The sequence below is a fragment of the Protopterus annectens genome, chromosome 13.part0 (genome assembly GCF_019279795.1).
Source record: "Protopterus annectens isolate FY-2018-M chromosome 13.part0, PAN1.0, whole genome shotgun sequence".
NCBI lineage: Eukaryota > Metazoa > Chordata > Ceratodontiformes > Protopteridae > Protopterus > Protopterus annectens.
This window is the reverse complement of record NC_056747.1, coordinates 263682783-263703687: the sequence shown is the minus strand read 5'-3', so window position 1 is coordinate 263703687 and position 20905 is coordinate 263682783. Positions and strand designations below refer to the sequence as shown.

General features: G+C 41.2%; 1 protein-coding gene across 1 annotated transcript in view; it reads left to right on the top strand.

Moving 5' to 3' along the window:
• The window catches only part of RANBP3 (RAN binding protein 3), a 2163070-nt gene that overhangs the window by 1681154 nt on the left and 461011 nt on the right, over window positions 1-20905 (top strand). Inside the window, exon 15 of the mRNA XM_044054814.1 lies at window positions 9815-9935. Within this exon, the coding sequence (XP_043910749.1) occupies window positions 9815-9935 (121 nt within the window). The remainder of the gene's footprint in view (window positions 1-9814; window positions 9936-20905) is intronic.

Below are 20905 nucleotides of genomic sequence, written 5' to 3'. Positions count from 1 at the left end.
ACTGAAATGGCAGATCTTAAGTGCGGAAAACTTGCCAGGTCTCAACGAGAACATAAACTTAAAATGCGCACTAAAATGGTACAGCTAGTGTCTTCACCATGAAAAAATGAGTTGTTCACTGAAACGCCTAATGTCAGCTTATATCTCATTCGGACTCTGAGCTCGCAGCAACTATAGGTTAATAGAATTGTGTTTCAGAAAATATACTAAGAGTAGGATACTAGATCCATTAGCAAATATAATGAATTTGTGGGACTCACTGTGTATATCAAGCTGGTATTGCCCCATTATAACTGGACTCACAGCAACTACATGTTAATAGAACTTGATGATTAAAGGGACAGAAAAAATAACAATAGTAAGAAACCACTATTAAATAATTAAATTTTTTATTAGCTTATTTGGACACAGGACTCACAGCAACTATAGGTAACAAAACTGCATTTACAGAAAAAATACCAAAAGTAGGATACTAGCTATCAATTTTTTGAAGCACTAGTGTAAATGCACTGTTTAAATAATAACATGAAGTGTACCCAGGGAGGTGAACACTCCATTTGAGTTGATGTCTTAACATTTATTTCTGTGCTAACAGGTAGCAACACTAACTGAGAAGTGTTAATGGCATGAATTTAGTAACCATGACGAGAAACTTGTTTATTCAAAATAAGCTGAATTTGCAGAATAAATGATTGGTCCGTGCTAGTTAAGTTTTGCATGACAATAAAGTGGCTCTCTATTGCATGCTATATATACCACAAACTTGCTACTACTGTATGTACTCTGAAGAAGTTCGTATGAGCAATAAACGAATGAAAGCGCTAAGGAACTGTTCGGACTCCAAGTGTAATTTTTCCATCTGGGTGCCTTTTTTATTTTTTGTTTTTATTTATAGATAGTGTGTACAGTTTAATAGTGTAATAGTTGAATCTTGTCTGTACTTCGAGATACGGTGACTACGCATATATATATATATGTATATGTATATGTATATATGTATATGTATATATGTATGTGTATATATATTTATATATGTATATGTATATATATGTATATATATATATATGTATATGTATGTATATGTATATATATATGTATGTATGTGTATATATATATATATATATATATATATATATATATATATATATATATATATATATTTATATTTATATTTGTCTACTTTAAATAACCGAACCGACACACAAAACACCGACCCCAAATAACCGAAAACACACAACACCGACAACTCACAAAACCGAACACCATTACACCGACACAAAAAACGTAAACTACACATTACACACAATTACACACAATGACATATCCACTAACCTTAACCCAAACCCTCACCCTAAGGTCCGACACTACCGCACACTTACCCTACCCGCACCCTAACTCACTTAACCCACCCCTAAACCTAAAGACTGTCACTATCGCACACTTAACCTACCTGCACCCTAACCCTAACTCACTTAACCCACCCTAAAACATAAAGCCCGTCACTATCGCACACTCACCCTACCCGCACTCTAAACCTAACTCACTTGACCCGTCCCTAAACTACAGTCCGTCACTGTCATACACTTACCTTACCCGAACCCTAACTCCGACACTACTGCACACTCACCTTTCCCACACCCTAACCCAATATCCCTCAATATCGCATACTTACCTGACCGCTCCTAAATCCGTCGCTATCCGCACTTACAGTCGCTCACACATTGCCCTTGTCGGTCTTTTGGCTGTCGGCAAATCACCTTTTCGATCAACTTGCTTTTCGGTCATTTCGTCTCTGTCTTCTGCGTGTCGGTGAAGTGGCGGTTCGGTTATTCAAGATAGACCCATATATATATATATATATATATATATATATATATATATATATATATGTATATGTATATATAATGGCTCCCAAATATACAACATAGTTTAGAAGATTTAAGATTTATGCCTGAAAGTGTGTGCCTGTATAGTTTTGTACCTGAAGCAGACTCCAAAGAATTTTTTTGGTAGATGACAAATGTTTTCGGTCTGATGGGGAAGAAAGAGTTAACCTGGAACATATGTTCTGGGAGTTTGAGTAGGCAGACTTAAAAAAAAAAAAAAAAAAAAAAAAAAAAAAAAGTTCCCTACAGAGTACTCTGTTGGGAATATTGAGCAAGCAAATGAGTGTATCTAAGGGCATTTTTTGAGCTGGGATACAGGATCTGAATTGCCTGGACATATTAAGTTAAGATCTTGTTTAATTCTGGTGGCTGCTAAAAAAGCAATTACTAGAAAATGGAAATCAAAATTTAAACCAGCTCTACTTGAATTAATGAAGATTGTACAGTGAGAAAAGAACAGGACGTGAGATCATTAGAAAAAGTTAGGCGCGAACTACATAGAAAAAACAGGAAATTGTGGGAATGGTACATGCAGAAAAGTATTTTGGAGAAGAAATGAGGTTTAAGAGAAGGCAGGAAATGAAAAAATTCATATAATGTTGCATAGATTATAGGATATATAACTATATATGCAAGTTATGTTATTTGTAAAATTTGTATTTGTTGACGTGCTTTGATTACGTCTATGTAAATGTTTGCCTGTGTCACAAATGTTGATTCAGTAAAGATTTTTAAAGCAGTAAAAAAAAAAAAAGTCTTCAGAGGGGGGAACCAGTGCAAGACAGAATCTGTCACAGACTGGTGTCGTCCTTACACCACTCATGTGCTGACACTGATATACAAGTTGGAGTTTATTTGATTGACTGGGAGGGGAAAGTGTGCAGAGCTCTTGAAGTTGTCACATCTTCTGTGGTAGAGGTCCCAGGAGGGTATCATTGCTACAGCAGTGTGCATACCCAAACATCTACAGACGTTCTTCGTGTTTCACTGTTGCAGTCATTACATTTGGGTAATCTGCTGGCAGGTTGCCCTCAGCCTGATTAACAAAGTCTTGGGTCCTGCGTCGGTTGCTGTCCTTTCTTCCATGACATCAGGTTGTCAGAGGTATAAAACATGCAGCCGATGCCATTACATCAGTCTTTCTTGCCGTGCCGTGCTCAAAGCAGAAGCAGTTCGCAAGTGCCGGTCGGCTGACTCCTGAAATTTTTGTTTTCGAGTTTCAGATCTGAAGTCTTCAACTAAAAAGCTAAGTACCCCGTTGGGGAAACTTTTTTTCTTGCTCCTTACCGATGTCAGTAAAAGTTACTTGCATTACTTGTGGGAAGCAAATACCTCATAAGGATTTTCATTTGTACTGTATTCCCTGCCTAGGCCCTGACCATAACGTACCTTGCTGTCAGTTTTCTGCCTTATTTAATCAACGCACTATCAAACGTCGGTACATTTTTGCTTCTAAATATTTTGGCTCACGCTTTAATTATCCAGAAATGTCGTTTGTTAGCAATCCAGCTACCGGAATACCTAAAAAACGCAAAGAAAAAGACAGGCTGTTGAGGTCCAAAACTGATGATGACGCTTCTCCTAAGCCAGGCACCAGCTCGCCGGTACTCGTTGAGGCGCTTTCGCAGACCCTGATACCTGCTACTTCTGATTCGCAGGCCTCTACTGAGACCCATTTGGAGTCCAGTATGCCATGAGATGCTTCAATTATGGAACCCGCTTATCTCTCTACCTTGGATGGGTCCAGAGCTGCTCTGCAGGCACCAGCTTCTGAGGGTGTTTTCAGGCCTACAGATTTGTATATTAAACCGACGCCATCTTCAAAACTAAGGCCAAAATCTCGAAATATGCCTAAAAAAAAACAGCTGGGCCACATGTGCAGGCCCCTAAGCTTAAAAACCAAATTATCAAAATGGCTGAAGATTTAATTACTCTGATCAGTGGTAGCCACCCCCCCCCCCCCTTCTAAGAGGCCTAGGCAAGATATTGATTATGAATCTTCTGAACAGGATTGTATTTCTTTTGACTTTTCTAATGAACAGAAATTGTCTATACCTACTTATGAGGACTCTGATGCAGAAGATTCCATTCCTTCTGCTTCTCCCCCTGAGGATTTTACTTTTGAGGAAACTTTACTTACCTTAAGGGAACATTTCCACTGGGAAAGTCAGAATTTCTCTGAATCTAAGAAGAGACTTTGGGATTTCCTTCTTCCTCAGCATAGGGCTTTGGTTATTTCTCCTTTTCTAGACATTGATGTTTTTTCAGACTCTAGCATGGCTCTTGATTTCCTGCCTCTGGCTCCTTGTAAGCCAGACAGATACTACAGGGTTCCTGACTCCCACAAATTCCTTTTCAAAAATCCTGTTGCAGTGAAACTATTTCTCAGGGTCCTGAGGGCATTAAGGCTGCTACAGCTAAAAATCCTACCCCTTCTGATAGAGATTCCAGGGCACTGGATAGATGGGGTAAGAAGGTTTACATTTCTGCAACCTTGGCAATCAGGGCTTTAAACTGTCAATTTCATATGCTAAAATATCAACAGCATATCATGGGACTGCTTAAACAGAAAACAATGTTAATTTCTGACTGTATGGAAAAGAAAGATTTACAGGATTTATTGCATTCAGCTGAACAAGTTGGAAAACATACTTTGCAGTGTGGTTTTGATTCTTTGGAGGCCTCTTGCAGGGCTGCTGTAACTGGGTCTGTGCTAAGGCATGCTTGGCTCAAAGAGCAAAATCTGCCTGATCATGTTAAAGCAAAATTGTTGGATGCTCCTTTACAACAGGAACGTCTCTTTGGTAATAAGGCTGAAGAAGTTTTTAAAAAGATGGAAGATAAAGCTAAATCTATGCAAACTGTGAAAGATTTCTTACAAGTGCAGCCTCCAAGATTTAGTAGGCACTGGCCTACTAAGAACTGGTCATTACCAGTTCCTTCAAGAGCCACTCAAGTCAAACCCAGACATTCCAAAGGCTCCAGGTTTCAGTCACAAGGGACTTTCAGAACGAAACAATGGGGTGCCTCCTCTTCCAAATCTGGAAACAACAAGACAACCCCCTATGGTAAGCCGTCTCAATGACTTCCCTTTACACTTACCAAGCACTTAACTTTTAGCTGCCTTTTTGGGGGTGAAGCTGGCTATTCATGCAAGAAACTGGCAACTTATAACCCAGGACAAATAGGTTTTAAATATGGTATCCCAGTGATAACAGATTTCATTTCTACACGTTGCCAATTCCAAACGGATGGCCAGACCTGCCGCTAAATCAGTGGGCAGAGGTCCAGAATCAAGTACTTTCCCTCATGAGCATGGGGGCTATTCAACCAGTACCAGAAGAGGAAAAGGGACAATGTTTCTATTCGACTTTTCCTGGTACCCAGAAAAGACAAATCATGGCGTCCAATCCTGGACTTATCTACTCTAAACACCTTTCTGGACATTCCAAAATTCAAGATGCTGACTCTTCACCAGTTACTTCCTACGCTAGGCAAAGATGCCTGGTTGGCAACTCCAGATTTAAGAGGCTTACCTGCATATCCCAATCGGGGAATCTTGCAGAAGATGCCTCCGCTTCAAAGCAGGCTACTTGCATTACCAGTTCTCTGCACTGCCCTTTGGCTTATCTACTGCGCCCAGGGTCTTTACAAAATGTTTGGCTCCAGTAATTGCATTTTGCAGGCAAAGTAATATTCAAATATATCCATACCTGGACAATTGTCTACTTCAGGCAGAAAGCAAGGACACTCTTCTAAACCATCTGATGTTTGTAAAAAGGGTTCTGACTTGTCTAGGCTACACTATACACGAAAAGAAATCACATTTGGTACCCTCTCAAAAAATTACATTCCTGGGTGCAAGCTTGAATACAACTGCCCAGATGGCTTTCCTTACACCAGAGAAGCAAGTTCTTTTGGTGACTTACTTCAAACAAGTGGCCACAAAAACCCTGCTTTCTGCAAGGCAAATAATGCAAGGCTTTTGGTTCATGGCCTCCTGCATTATTCTAATTCCATGTGCAAGAATGCATATGAGGAAACTTCAGTGGGGTACTTAAGTCTATGGAGTCAGCATTGTCACAGCCTGGAAACAATGATTCCTGTCGTACTTTGCCTGCAACTAGAGTTCCTGTGGTGGGCAGAGGCCTGCCACCAAAACAAGGGACTGCCATTCACACCACCCCCTGCCAACCAAACCCTAACTACAGACGCATCAGACTATGTTTGGTGGGCACATCTGGCAGGGAAGTGCATTCAGGGGAAATGGAGCCCAAATCAAATGCACCTTCATATCAATCAAAAAGAAATGCTAGCTGTACAGAATGCACTGACAGCCTTCAAGGACTACCTTCATCCAGGACAATTAATGATAAAGACAGACAACACCACGGTTATGTGGTACATAAACAAGCAGGGGGGGTACACACTCCTACCCCCTTTGCAGACTAACCATGGCATTGTGGAACACGGCCTTGACCTGTCAAGTACAACTACAAGCTCAATTCCTGCCAGGACAGCTGAATACTCTGGCAGATGAACTAAGCAGAAATCTCATGGACCCACACGAATGGAAACTGCAACCATGGATTTTCAACATGTTGACATACAAATGTTTTGCCTCACCCCAGAACTATCAGTTGGACAAATTTTGCACAAGAACTCATCACAAAAAAGCCTGGAAAGTGGATGCTCTATCCTTCAGCTGGAAACCCCTATCAGTCTGTGCCTTTCCCCCCTCTGCCTCTGCTCTCCAAAGTTCTACTAAAAGTCAAACGGGACAAACCAAAAATGATTTTGATTGCGCCAGACTGGCCTTGCCAACACTGGGTACCCACTCCTACGTAATGTGTTGCACCTGCCACAGACACCTTACTTACTGTCTCAGCCGAAGAACCAAATTCTGCACACTCAGCTCCAAACTCTGAATCTTGCAGCATGGCTAATCACCTAAATTCACCCTTGGCATCCCTCAGCAAACCAGTGATGGATGTCATTTTGGAGGCGAGAAGGCCTAGTACTAGAAAATCTTATGCTGATAAATGGAAAAGATTCTGTGCCTGGAGTCAGTCTCAAGGGACAAGCACAGCACTGCCCAACATTTCTCAGATTTTACAATACTTAACTGAAATGCTTCACAAGGGCCTGTCCTGTTCTTCCATAAAAATCCATGCTTCAGCTCATTACAACACAGAACTTCCCCTCTACTCTCATCCTCTGCTAAAGCAGTATCTCAGAGGGGCCAAAAACTTACCGCTCCAACCCCTGCCTGGGACCTCAATTTTGTATTGGAAAAGCCCACTCTCCCTCCTTTCGAGCCAGCAGCTACTGCAGACTTCAAATTTCTCTCCTGGAAAACAGCTTTCCTTTTAGCAGTCACTTCAGCTAGAAGTATTTCCGAATTACTGGCTCTTATGGCAGTGGAGCCTTTCATCATTTTTCATGCGGACAGGGTATCTCTCAGGACCAATCCATCCTTCATGCCTAAGGTGGTATCCAGTGTGGCTCTTACTCAGACCATACATTTGCCAACTTTCTTTCCCAAGCCACAGAACAAGGGGGAGTGAATTCTGCATTCATTGGATGTACACAGACAACTTAGATTTTACTTAAACGGGACAAAATCTCAAAGAAAATCTGAACAACTGCTGGTGGCATTTGCTGCAGGCGCAGAGGGAAAGGCTATTTCAAAGCAAACCATTTCCAAATGGAGAAGCCATTGTATTTGTTTCTGCTATATGCATCATGGAAAAACTATCCCTCACGAGATCCGATCCCATTCCACCAGGGCTGCATCTACGTCTACAGCCTTTCTCAGAGGTGTTCCTACCAGGGACATTCTAGAAGCTGCTACCTGGAGCTCAGTTCATAAGTTCACCAAACATTACCATTTACCACTTTTCTCTAAATCAAGAGCTGGCTTTGCCACTGCTGTCCTGCAGGGCCTTATAGCTAGTCCTAATGCTGTATAATTCCCTCCACCCAACCATAGCTTTGGGAATCTACCCAAATGTAATGACTGCAACAGTGAAACACAAAGAACATAGTACAGTTGTGCACACTTACCATAAATGTAGATGTTCGAGTGTATTCACTGTTGCACTCCTGGTTACCCTCCCTCCAGCCCCCTATTTTTCTTTGGCTATACCTCTACTTTCTTTCACTATGCTTAAAAGCCCTTTTGGTGTATTTGCTTTTGGGACTGGAGGTATATTTTTTGTGTTTTTAATTTTATTTGCTCCCCTTTTGGGGGACACCTGACATCTGGGGCAAGAAAAACTGATGTAATGGCATGTTTTATACCCCTGACGACCTGACGTCACGGAAGAAGGGACAGCAACCGACGCAGGACCCAAGACTTTGTTAATCAGGCCAACTGAGGGCAACCTGCCAGCAGATTACCCAAATGTAATGACTGCAACAGTGAATACACTCTAACATCTACATTTATGGTAAGTGTACACAACTGTACTTTATGGTAAATTCTTGCCACAACTGTACTTCGTTGCATTTTCTTTAGAGAGGGAGGAGGTTATAGCTTCTAACCAGTCTGTTACTGTATAGATTAACAACTGAATTGTGTCTTGGCTGTCAGATAGGAAACTGCATGCTTTTGAATGCTGCTTTCAAAGTTCGCTTAACTAGATGCATGGCTGCTTCCAGTGGTTTCAAGAATGCTGCTGTTTTGAAGTTTTGTGCAACATCGATTTCATTTTTGACATTCACATTTTACTTAAACATCACTGTTTTGGTTGCAAGTTCAGTTCTTTGGCTTTCTTTGATACAGCCGTACCTGAGGATGCAGCCTTCTAAGTCTTGGTCTGAGGGCTGTCCTCTGGCTTCATCCATTCTGGTGTCACTGGTGGAAACTGTATGGGAGTTAACCAACTAAAGGCCCGTCAGATAGGGTTCTTTTTGTATTATTGCATCTGCAAGCGGGTCTTTAGGTCAGGAAGGCCCCAGTACTTTCTGCTGAGGGTTACTCTTCCCAGTTAACATAAGATGCTGGAGTTCACTGTAATGCAAGGTTCAGATATCCATTTTTTTTTTTATTTTCAGGAAGGTGCTTACTTGTTGGTAAGTTAGAATACTGAGAAGTTGGGGTGGGGGGGGTGCACTTGTGCATTTGCCACACACTGCCTTAGTACAGTCACCCCCTATGGTGGGATCATCCAGAAATGTGCTGAATTATGATCTGTATAAAGGATAAACATAGTCAGTTAAGGAGGGTTCCTGTTGTATGCCAACTGATAAGGAACTTGTTTATAGTATAACTGTAAATTCCGTAAGCAATTGATAAATTTAATGTACAGCAAAATCCAAATGCACCAGTCCTAAAAAAATGTATATTACACAGATGCCAGTCATCTGCTCTACTCTCCTTCCCATACCTCAGTTACCCATTTCATTCACTACCGATTGATTGTATTGTGAAGTGTGTGTTGCTTTACAGTGAAAATGTAACTATGCACCTTGTCAATTTTGTTTGCCCTCTTCAGGTTTGTGTGTATGAAACTGCACCATGTCAACTCTGATAATGCATTTAACTTTGTATATATGTTAATATTTGCATACTCTCTAATGTCTTTTATTTCATGTAGAAACTGTGAATCACATTGCCCGGGCTGTGTCTGAAAGTTGTCAGTTTCTGATTAGTGCACTATGATAAAACATAAATGAGAGTTACTGGCAGCAAGAAATGTATCACTTGTCATGTCCACTCGTATCCATAATGAAGTGTCATTTCATTTAAGTGGTGCACGTACTACTTTGGTATTTTGAGACAATATCTATGTGGTTACCAGCCATTATATTGTAAGATAGTGCTCAGAATGCTGCAGCTGGCTTTCATTGACCTGTGTTAACAGCATTAGGGTTAATTCATTTTCAGATGGAGTAACACTTCTGTGATGCTTTTTTTTTTGCAGATCCAGTGTAAACTGTTTGTGTTTGACAAGACTTCCCAGTCCTGGGTTGAAAGAGGGAGAGGTCTGCTAAGACTTAATGACATGGCATCCACAGAAGATGGTACACTACAGTCACGGTTAGGTATGCTACGCTAGACTGTTAAGCACCTGTATTTGTCTTTTAGCAGAAGAAAACAAGTTAAGGTTGTATCTTAGCCAAGGGCATGGTTAGTGTTGGATATTTTCTGTTCAGTTTCCTTCATTGTTTTATTTTTATTTTATTTATCTTTTGTCGAGCAGGTTAAGTATTCTCTCTTCAGGGGAAACCTTATTTGGTATTTCTATTTGGAGAAATTTGGCCAGGACATCGGGGAACTTACCCTACTCTTGGTAGTCGGAGGAAGAGTTTGTGTGTTACACATCCTGATTTCCTGATGTTCTTAGTGTTTCACTGTTGTAGTCATCACATTTGGGTTATCTGCTTGCAGTAGCCCACAGTCGGCCTGATTAACAAAGTCTTGGGTCCTGCGTCGGTTGCTGTCTCCTCTTCCGTGACGTCAGGGGTATAAAACATACAGCCGACACCATTACATCAGTCTTTCTTACCGTGCGGTGCCCAAAGCATAAGCAGTTCGCAAGTGTAGGTCGGCCTCCTACTGAAATTTTCGTTTTCGAGTTTCAGAACCGAAGTCTTCAACTAAAGCTAAGTACCCCGTTGGTGAAACTTTTTCTTGCTCTAAACCGATGTCAGTAAAAGTAAATGTATTTCTTGTGGAAAGCAAATACCTCATAAAAATTTCCATTTGTACTGTATTCCTTGCCTAGGCCCTGACCACGATGTACCTCGCTGTCGGTTTTGTGTCTTATTTAAACAACGAATTATCCGTCTGTATATTTTCGCTTCTATATATTTTGGTGCTCGGTTCAATTATCCAGATACGTCTTCGGTAAGCCATCCGACTACTGACCTTCTGAAAAAACGCAAAGATAAAGACAGAGACAGAAGGTCCTAAACTGCCGACGACGCTTCTCCTAAGCCAGTTTGCCGGTACTCAGTGAAGCGCTTTCGCAGCCCCTGATACCCGCTACTTTAGATTTGCAGGCCTCTACTGAGACCCATTCGGAGTCAGGTAATGCCGCGAGATGCTTCAACTGTGGAGCCTGCGGATGTCTCTACCTTGGATGGGTCCGGAGCCACTGTTCAGGCACCGACTTCTGAGGGTGTATTCAGGCCTACTGACTTGTATATCAAACCAACGCCATCTTCTAATTCAAGGCTTAAAACTTGAACCATGCCTAGAAAACTGACGCCCAGACCGCATGGTCAGGCCTCTCTGCTTAGAAAACAAATAAGAATGGCTGAAGACCTTATTACTTTAATCAGGGGAAGCCAACCTTCCCCCTTTGAGACCTAGGACTGATTTTGCTTATGATACTTCTGACCAGGATTCTGAAATTTCTGTTTCCTCTGATGACCAGGATTTACCCTCATCTACTTTTGAGGATTCTGATGCTGAGGACTCTGTTCCCTCTGCCCCCCCCCCCCCAAGAGGATTTTTCTTTTGGTGAAACCTTGCATACTCTTAGGGAGCATTTTCGTTGGGAAAGTCAGGATTACTCTGATTCTAAAAAGACGCTTAGGGATTTCTTACTCCTACCCCAGCACAGGCCTTTAGCTATCCCTCCTGTACTAGACATTGTTGATTATGCCTTTTCGGGATCTAGCTTAGTCCCTGACTCTTTACCTCCTGCTCCCAGAAAACCTGATAGATATTACAGGGTTCCTGACTCTCAAGTTCCTTTTCAAAAATCCTACTGCGGATCCTGAGACCATTTCACAGGGACCCAATGGCATTATGGCTACTACTGCCAAAAATCCTACCCCCTCTGATAGAGACTCCAGGGCGCTGAATACATGGGGTAAGAAGGTATACACTTCTACAACCTTGGCCATTAGGACCTTAAACTGCCAGTTTCATATGTTAAAGTATCAGCAGCATATTATTGGATTGCTTAAACAGAAAATGATGGTGATTCCTGACTGTGCTGAAAATAAAGATTTACAGGATTTAATGCATTTTGCTGAACAAGTTGGAAAACATACTTTGCAATGTGGTTTTGATTCACTAGAGGCATCTTGCAGGGCTGCTGTCACTGGGTCTGTACTTAGAAGGCATGCTTGGCTTAAGGAGCAGTCCTTGCCAGATCATGTTAAACCTAAATTACTGGATGCCCCCTTAAATCAGGACCACCTCTTTGGCAACAAGGCAGAAGTTCTTAAAAAGATGGAGGAAAAAGATGGAGGAAAAAGCTAAATCTATGCAAACTGTTAAAGATTTCTTACAAGTACAACCTCCAAGATTTAGTAGGCATTGGCCCACTGCAAATTGGTCTTTACGGCCTCTTCCAGGCCTTCTCAGTCCAAACCCAGATCCAGCAGAACACCAAGGCTTCAGTCCCAGGGTACGCATAGGACTAAGCAGTGGGGGGCTCCCACTTCCAATCTGGTAGTAGTAACCCCCCTCCCATGGTAAACTGTCTCAATGACTTAACTTTAAAACTTCCAAACACTTTTCAACTGACTGCCCCTTTGGGGGGAAAGATTGCTCTGCATGCGAAAAACTGGGAACTCATTACCCAGGACAAAAGGGTTTTAAATCTAGTTGCCCAAGGATACAGATTACACTTCCACACGGTACCAACCCCAAATGGTTGGCCAGATCTACCCCCAAATCAGTGGGCAAGAGGCTCAAAAGCAAGCACCCTCTCCTTTAAGCATAAAGGCTATTCATACTTTACCGGAAGAGGAAAAGGAACAAGGTTTCTACTCAAGACTTTTCCTCGTACTCAGAAAAGACAACTCATGGCATCCTATCCTGGACCGGTCTACCTTAAACACTTTTTTGGTGATTCCAAAATTCAAGATGCTAACTCTTCATTTGCTTCCTATGCTAGGCAAAGATGCCTGGTTGGCAACACTCGATTTAAAGGAAGCCTACCTGCACATCCCAATCAATGAATCTTGCAGAAGGTACCTACGCTTCAAAGCAGGGTACATGCACTAGCAGTTCTCTGCACCGCCCTTTGGCTTATCTACTGCTCCCAGGGTATTCGTAAAGTGCCTAGCTCCAGTCATTACATTTTGCAGGCAAAGAAATATTCATAATACTCATACCTGGACGATTGTCTAATTCAGGCAGAAAGCCAGGACATACTTTTGAATCATCTGGCATTTGTACAAAAGGTGCTCACTTGTCTGGGGTACACCATAAATGAAAAGAAATCACACCTGGTACCCTGTCAACAAATTATATTCCTGGGAGCAAGCTTGAATACAACTTCCCGGATGGCTTTTCTCACGCCAGAGAAACAAATTCATTTGACAACCTACTTCAAACTAATGGCCACAAAAACCCTGCTATTTGCAAGGCCAATACTGCAAGCCTTGGGGTTCCTGGCCTCCTGCATTGTTCTAATTCCATATGCAAGCCTGCATACGAGTTAACTACAATGGTATCTAAAAAGCCTGTGGTGTCAACATTCTCAGGATCTAGAAGCAATGATTCCTATCATACCTTGCCTACTGTTAGAGTTCCTTTGGTGGGCAGAGGCCTACCACCAAAACAAGGGACTACCATTCATTCTACTCCCTGCCGCCAAAACCCTAACAGACGCATCAGACTATGCATGGGAGCTCACCTGACAGGGAAGTGCATTCAGGGCAAATGGAACCCAAGTCAAATGGACTTGCATATCAATCAAAAAGAAATAGCTGTACAGAATGCTCTGACAGCCTTCAAGGACCACATTCTTCCAGGACAATTAATGGTAAAGACGGACAACACCACTATGTGGTATATAAACAAGCAGGGGGGGGGTACCCATTCTTACCCCCATCTGCAGACTAGCCATAGCACTGTGGAACACAGCCTTGAGCTACCAAGTGCATCTACAGGCTCAATTCCTGCCAGGAAAACTAAATACACTGGCAGACGGACTAAGCAGAAACCTCATGGACCCACACAAGTGGAAACTGGAACCAAAGACTTTCATCATGTTGACAAACAAATGGGGGAGCCCAAATATAGACCAGTTTGTCTCCCCCCAGAACTACCAATTGGACAAATTTTGCACAAGGACTCCCACAAACAAGCTTGGAAAGTGGATGCTCTGTCCTTCAGCTGGACAAAACCTATCAGTTTATGCCTTTCCTCCTCTGCCTCTCCTCTCCAAAGTATTAACAAAGATCAAGCCGGACAAACAAAGGTTGATATTGATTGCATCAGACTGGCTGCACCAACACTGGTACCCCCTCTTGCGCAGTGTGTCACTGCTGGCTCCATGGCACCTGCCTCAGACCCCTACCCTGTTATCACAGCAGGAGAACCAGATTCTGCACCCTCAGCTTCAAACCCTGAACCTAGCAGCCTGGCTATTTACCTAATCTCTCCATTACCATCCCTCAGTAAACAAGTGTTAGATATCATTTTAGAGGCAAGGAGCCCTAGTACTAGAAAATCTTATGCTGAAAAATGGAGAAGATTCTGTGCCTGGAACCAATCTCAAGGGATGGGCACAGCAGCGCCCAGCATACCTCAGATCTTCAGTACTTAACTGAGATGCATCACAAGGGCCTTTCTTTTTCTTCCATCAAAATTCACGCCTCAGCCATTTCAGCTCATTTTAACACAGAACCACTCCTCTTCTCTCATCCACTGCGGAATCAGTTCCTCTGAGGGGTCAAAAACTTGAGCACCCAGGAGAGCCCCAACTCCAGCCTGGTACCTTAACTTTGTATTGGAGAAACTCCCTCTTCTTCCTTTTGAGCCAGCTGCAAGTGCAGAGTTAAAATTTCTTTCCTGGAAAACAGCTTTCCTTTTAGCAATCACTTCAGCAAGAAGGGTATCTGAATTACAGGCCCTTATGGCAGTGGAGCCTTTCATCATCTTTCATGCGGACAGGGTGAACCTCAGAACTGATCCCTTCTTCATGCCCAAAGTGGTATCCAGTGTGGCTCTTAATCAGTCCATTAATTTGCCAACCTTCTTTCCTAATCCACAGAACAAGGGGGAACGGATGCTGCCCTCCTTAGATGTGCACAGACAACTTGGATTTTACTTGGACAGGACTAAACCTCAAAGGAAATCTGAACAACTGCTGGTAGCATTTGCTGCAGGGGCAGAGGGGAAGGCTATTTCAAAGCAAACCATTTCTAAATGGATAGGCCATTGCATTCGTTTCTGCTGTAAGCACCATGGAAAACCTATCCCACAGGGGATCAGACCCCATTCATCCAGGGCTGCATCAACCTCTACAGCCTTTCTCAGAGGTGTCCCTAACAGGGACATCCTAGAAGCTGCTACCTGGAGTTCTGTATATACTTTCACCAAGCATTACCATTTGCCAATTTTTCTCTAAATCCAGAGTTGGCTTTGCCACTGCAGTCTTGCAGGACTTGATAGCTGGTCCTAATGCTATCTAAATTCCTCCTCCCATCCTTAGCTTTGGAAATCTACCCAAATGTGATGACTGCAACAGTGAAACACAAAGAACATCTTACAGTTGTGTACACTTACCATAAATGTAGATGTGCGAGTGTATTCACTGTTGCAGTCCTGGTTACCCTCCCTCCAGCCCCCTGACTTTTTTTGGCTATACCTCTACTCTCCTTTACTATGCTTAAAAGCTTTTTGGTGTATTTGCTTTTTTGTTGGAGGTATAACCTTGTGTGTGTGTGTGTGTGTGTGTGTATATATATATATATATATATATATATATATATATATATATATATATATATATATATTTTTTTTTATTATTGCTTCCCATTAAGGGGGCACCTGACATCTGGGGCAAGAAAAACTGATGTAATGGCATCAGCTGCATGTTTTATACCCCTGACTACCTGATGTCATGGAAGAAGAGACCTCAACCGACGCAGGACCCCAGACTTTGTTAATCAGGCCGACAGGGCTACTGCAAGCAGATAACCCAAATGTGATGACTGCAACAGTGAGTACACTCTAACAACTACATTTATGGTAATTGTACACAACTGTACTTTTCCTATCCAGGTGCGGAGGCAGCCAGGAGGAACAGGGATAAAACATGGCTGATTCAGGTTTTGCTGAAACTGGAGTGAAAGTTGCAGAAAATGTAGCTGAAATGGTAGAATTGCTACCAGAAGTTTTTTTTTCTGATGTGGGTGTAGAAAAGCAGTGACATTAGAAGAAAAGGAGATTGTGCCTGAAACGGAGATGGATTCATATGAAAACGTTCAAAGGACTTTGAAGGAGAGAGAGTTAACCTCTGAAAAATGCATAATTACAACCCTCCAGTTGGGGGGGGTTGGGGGATGATTATTTGATGATTTGGAAGAAATGGTAAAACAAGGTGAGCCGGAAAATGGAGCAGCAATCCCATGGAGTGACATGGAAAAAATAGAAGGAAAAGGACAAGAAGAGACTATGCCAGAAAAAGTTCCAGAGACAAAAAACGTATGCACAAACTGTTGGAGAAGGAACACAAAGAGAAAATAAAAAAAAAGAAGTATACGGTACATGTGAGCAGTACAAAAAGAAGAAAGTGTGGACAGGTATGAGGTTTGGGACGCTGCCATAGCACCTCTGGGTGTCAAAGCAAAAGAGTAAAGACAATTTATTTTAATTAACAAGAGACTGTGACTTGATATTTGAGACTGGGCAGGCCATGGAAATTTTTTGTGTGCACATGACCAAAAGAAAAATATTTATCCATGATCAGAATATGTGATGCAAGCTTTTTACAGACAGAAAAAAGAGAGTAATCCAATTTAGAACTGATTTTTAAACAAAAGAACTGAAAGGACATTTAACTATATGTAAAGATGTAATGGGCTCTACAAAGAGGACTATGGACTGGGGGGATAGGAATGTGGAGTAATACTATAAATGGAAAATGATACTGTTATGTATATACCTAGTATTATTATTGTTCATGGTAACGGGTTTTGTGAAATACATTGATCAACCAAAGACTTGTTATTTTTGTGGAAAAAAATGATTAATCAATGAATATCATAAAAAAGATGGTATGTGATAAAACAGAGCATAATGCAAAAAATGTGGCAGTACTAGTCATTCATGGCTAGAATGTAAAATGAATGTGCAAGAAAATGAAGTTACACTGGAGCAAGATAGAAGAATTTGTTATCCAAGAAAGGGTACCAAAAGATGTGACTGGTAGAGGTTGTACATGAAGTTGAAGAAAGTAACAAGGAAAAAGAAACATAGGAGACAAGTGAGGATGAAGCTGATAGGGAAAAGTTAGAGAAAAGAAAATGAAAAAATATAATGCTTAGAGAAGAGAAAAGAAAGGAAAAGGATATTTTTTTTATACTTGCTGTTCTTAAAAGCTGAAAATATTAGATTTAAATGTGAACAATATGGAAAATCTTAAGAGAATAGGTATATTACAGTGGTGTGCTGCAGCAGATGCATATATTATTTTAGAAATCGGATTAACAGAGGAAGAAAGAAGACAAACTGGAAAACTTTGGAATAGTCTGATTGTTTGGAACATGGGGAAAGAAATATCCTCAGGCATATGTATATTATGTCAAGAACCCATTAAAATATTAGATGTAACCATAGTGGAACTTGTATGAATTACTGTAATAGACTTGAGATGGAAAAAATGTGTATAGAATTGCAACTTTTATGCGTATGTAACAAAAAGGAGATGTTTAAAAATATTCTTGAATATGTTTGCATAAATATGGGCATTATAGTGGAGGGATGTTTTTAATTGTATTTAAGGAAAAAAGAGCAATTGTGATAAAATGGTTAAAGAAATTATGAGGAGTGGAAAGTTAAGTGTATGGGAGAATAACCACTGGACTTAAAATAAAAAAAAAAAAGAATGAAATTAGGACAGACATGGATTCATTTTTAATATCTGATCGTTTAAAAGTTGAAGGAAAATGAATTAAGTATAATGCATTTTTCAGATAATGCGGCTTTATGGATTAAAGTACAGGAAAATGAATATAAGAATAGGAAAAGGAATACATAGAATCAGTGAAAAGGAATTACATTTAGAAGAGAAACATATGAAATTATGGAAAAATCATATGAATATGAGAGAGTTTTATGAGATTTGGACTGTTGGTGGCTTAATTTTAAAAATATAAGTATTTTAGAATGTATAAGGAGGAAAAGAAAGAGAGAGGGATGAGATATCATGTCAAACATTCAGACACTTATTTGAGAAGAAAAATTCCTTTTATGAAAAAGATGTTAAATGAATTAAATTAAATATACTTGTTATATAAACAAAAATATTGTTTACAAGGGAAGAAAGGTAGCACCATATTTGAGTAAAATAATAAAAGAAGTAAAATAAGAATTAAAGAATAAGGAAGATAAGCAAATAACATGAAAAGGAATATACAAAAGAGAATATGTATTGGAATAATTTGTTAAAAAAGAGAACAGAAAAATTTTGTAAAGGTAAAAAATTAACGAAGATAATGGGTATTTAGAACAAAAAAAATAACTATGAAAGAGTTGCATGAAATTCTAAAATATTTTAACATGTATTCTGCAACAGGACTAGATGGAATTGAATATGGTATGTATAAAGAACAGGACTAGATGGAATTGAATATGGTATGTATAAAGAACTGAAGGACTAGTAAAAAAAATTGAAGTTATGAATGAATGGTTAGCAGCTGGAATTAAAGAGAAAAATATACAGGAGTTAAAAATGTATACTTAAAGGAAATGGAGGAAATAGAAGAGTGGAGACCTATAACATTGAATAATACAGATTATAACATTTTTATATGATAACAAAAAGGTTACAAAAAGTGGATAGAATATATGACCAAATTATGTTCTGAAGAAAAGGAAGTAACAATGTTCCTCGTGTTTCACTGTTGCAGTCATCACACTTGGGTTATCTGCCTGCAGGTAGCCTTCAGTCTGCCCGAATACCAGAGACTTAGTATTTCTGCGTCTGTTGCTGTCACTGCGAGACTGATGTCAGGGGTATAAAAACAGGCAGCTGACGCCATTACATCAGTCTGTCTTGCCGAGGAGCCTGAAGCAGAAGCAGTTCGCAAGTGCCGGTCAGCTGCTAGCTGAATTTTCGTTTACGAATTAAATAATCATGAAGTCTTCTAAAGCTATGTACCCCGTTGGGGATCCTTTTTTCTTGCTCTAATGGATGTCAGAAAAAGTTAACAATTGTCTTATCTGTGGAAAGCAAATACCTCTCAGAGATTTTCATTATTACTGCGTCACCTGTTTAGGCCCAGACCACGACGTACCTCGCTGTCAGTTTTGTGCCTTGTTTAACACCTGAACCATTCGTTGTCGGGCTCTTTGTCACTAAATTCTTTTGCTCTTGATCTCCGTATTCTGAAATGGCTTCAGTAAGACATCCGACTACCCATATTCCTTAAAAACATAAGGATAAAGACAAGAGATAGACCGCATAGGTCCAAAGCTGCCGATGACGCTTCCATTAAACTAGTTGCCAGTCCGCCGGTACTCAGTGAGGCGCTTTTGCAGCCCCTGATGTCCATTTCATTGGATTCTCAGGCCTCTACTGAGACCCATTCTGAGTCTGGTATGCAGCAAAACTCTTCGACTGTGGAACCTGTGGATGTCTCTACCTTGGATGGGTCCAGAGCCGCTGTGCAGGCACCGGCTTCTGAGGTAGTTCTTCCCTCAGCCGATGTTGAACTCAAACAAGACGACTTCTTTTTTAACCAAAACTACTGAGTTTCTTAGGCCCAGAGTATGCAATACGCCTAGAAAACCAATGACCAAAAGCACATGCACCTGCTCCCATGCCACAAAAACAAATGCTTAGAGTGGCAGAAGACTTCATTATACTGATTAGGGGAAGTCAGCTTTCCCCTGCTGAGAGAGAGAAACCAGTCCCCTACAGCTTCTACAGACCAGGAGTCTGATGACTCCTTAGATTTCTGATTATGAAGACCTGCCCTTATCTGCTTATGAGGATTCAGATGCAGAGGAATCCATTCTGTCTGCCTCCTTTCCAGAGGACTTTTCATTTGGTGAAACCTTGCATACCTTGAGAGCATTTCCACTGGGAATGCCAAGACTGTCCTCAGTCCAAAAAGAGACTTAGAGAATTCCTAGAGTTGCCTCAGTACAGGCCTTTAACAATACCCCCTGTCCTGGGTGGTGATGTTTTAATGGAATCCAGTCTTACTCCTGACAGTTTGCCTCCTGCCCCTAGGAAACCAGACAGGTACTACAGAGTACCTGACACACACAAATTTATTTTCACAAATCCTACTGCTGACCCAGAGGTCATTTCCCAGGGGCCTAAAGGTATCAAGGCTATTACAGCCAAGAATCCCACCCCTTCAGACAGGGATCCCAGAGCTTTGGACAGATGGGGTAAGAAGGTATATACCCTAAAGGGCCCATCTCTATACCGGAAGAATGCAAAGTTCCTGTAATCACTGCTGCACAGGTAAAAAAAACACTCTGCAAAGCCAAGAACACAGCATCCATGGGGCCTGACAACATCCCAGGCTGCGTTCTACATGAACTATAGAACGAACTGGCACCCCAAGTACCATGTTCAATCATAGCCTTACCTCAGGCTATGTACCCACTGAATGACTAACAGCGAAGGTTATCCCACTCCACAAAAGGGGAGCAACCACGGACCCCAGAAACTACTGCCCCATTAGCCTGACGAGCTTGGTCTGCAAGGCTATGGAACTTATAAACAATGATATTGGTAATCTCCAAACTCTGGACCCCAACCAGTTTGGGTTTGTAAAAGGCAGATCATGTCTCCTAAACCTGATAAGACTACTTTGAAGCAGTCACCAAAGCCGTAGATGAGGGTAAGATGGTTCACACAGCCTATCTAGATCTCTCCAAATCTTTCAACACCATCCCCCACTCTGGAATTATAGATAAACTCGCTAAACTAGGTATAAATCCTTGTGTCACAAGATGGGTTGCCAACTGGCTCACTGACAGAACCCACACTGTGAAAGTAGCAGACTCCAAATCCAACTTTAGACCAGTGACAAGTGGAGTACCACAGGTTTCAGTATTGGGTTCTCTCCTGTTTGGTATC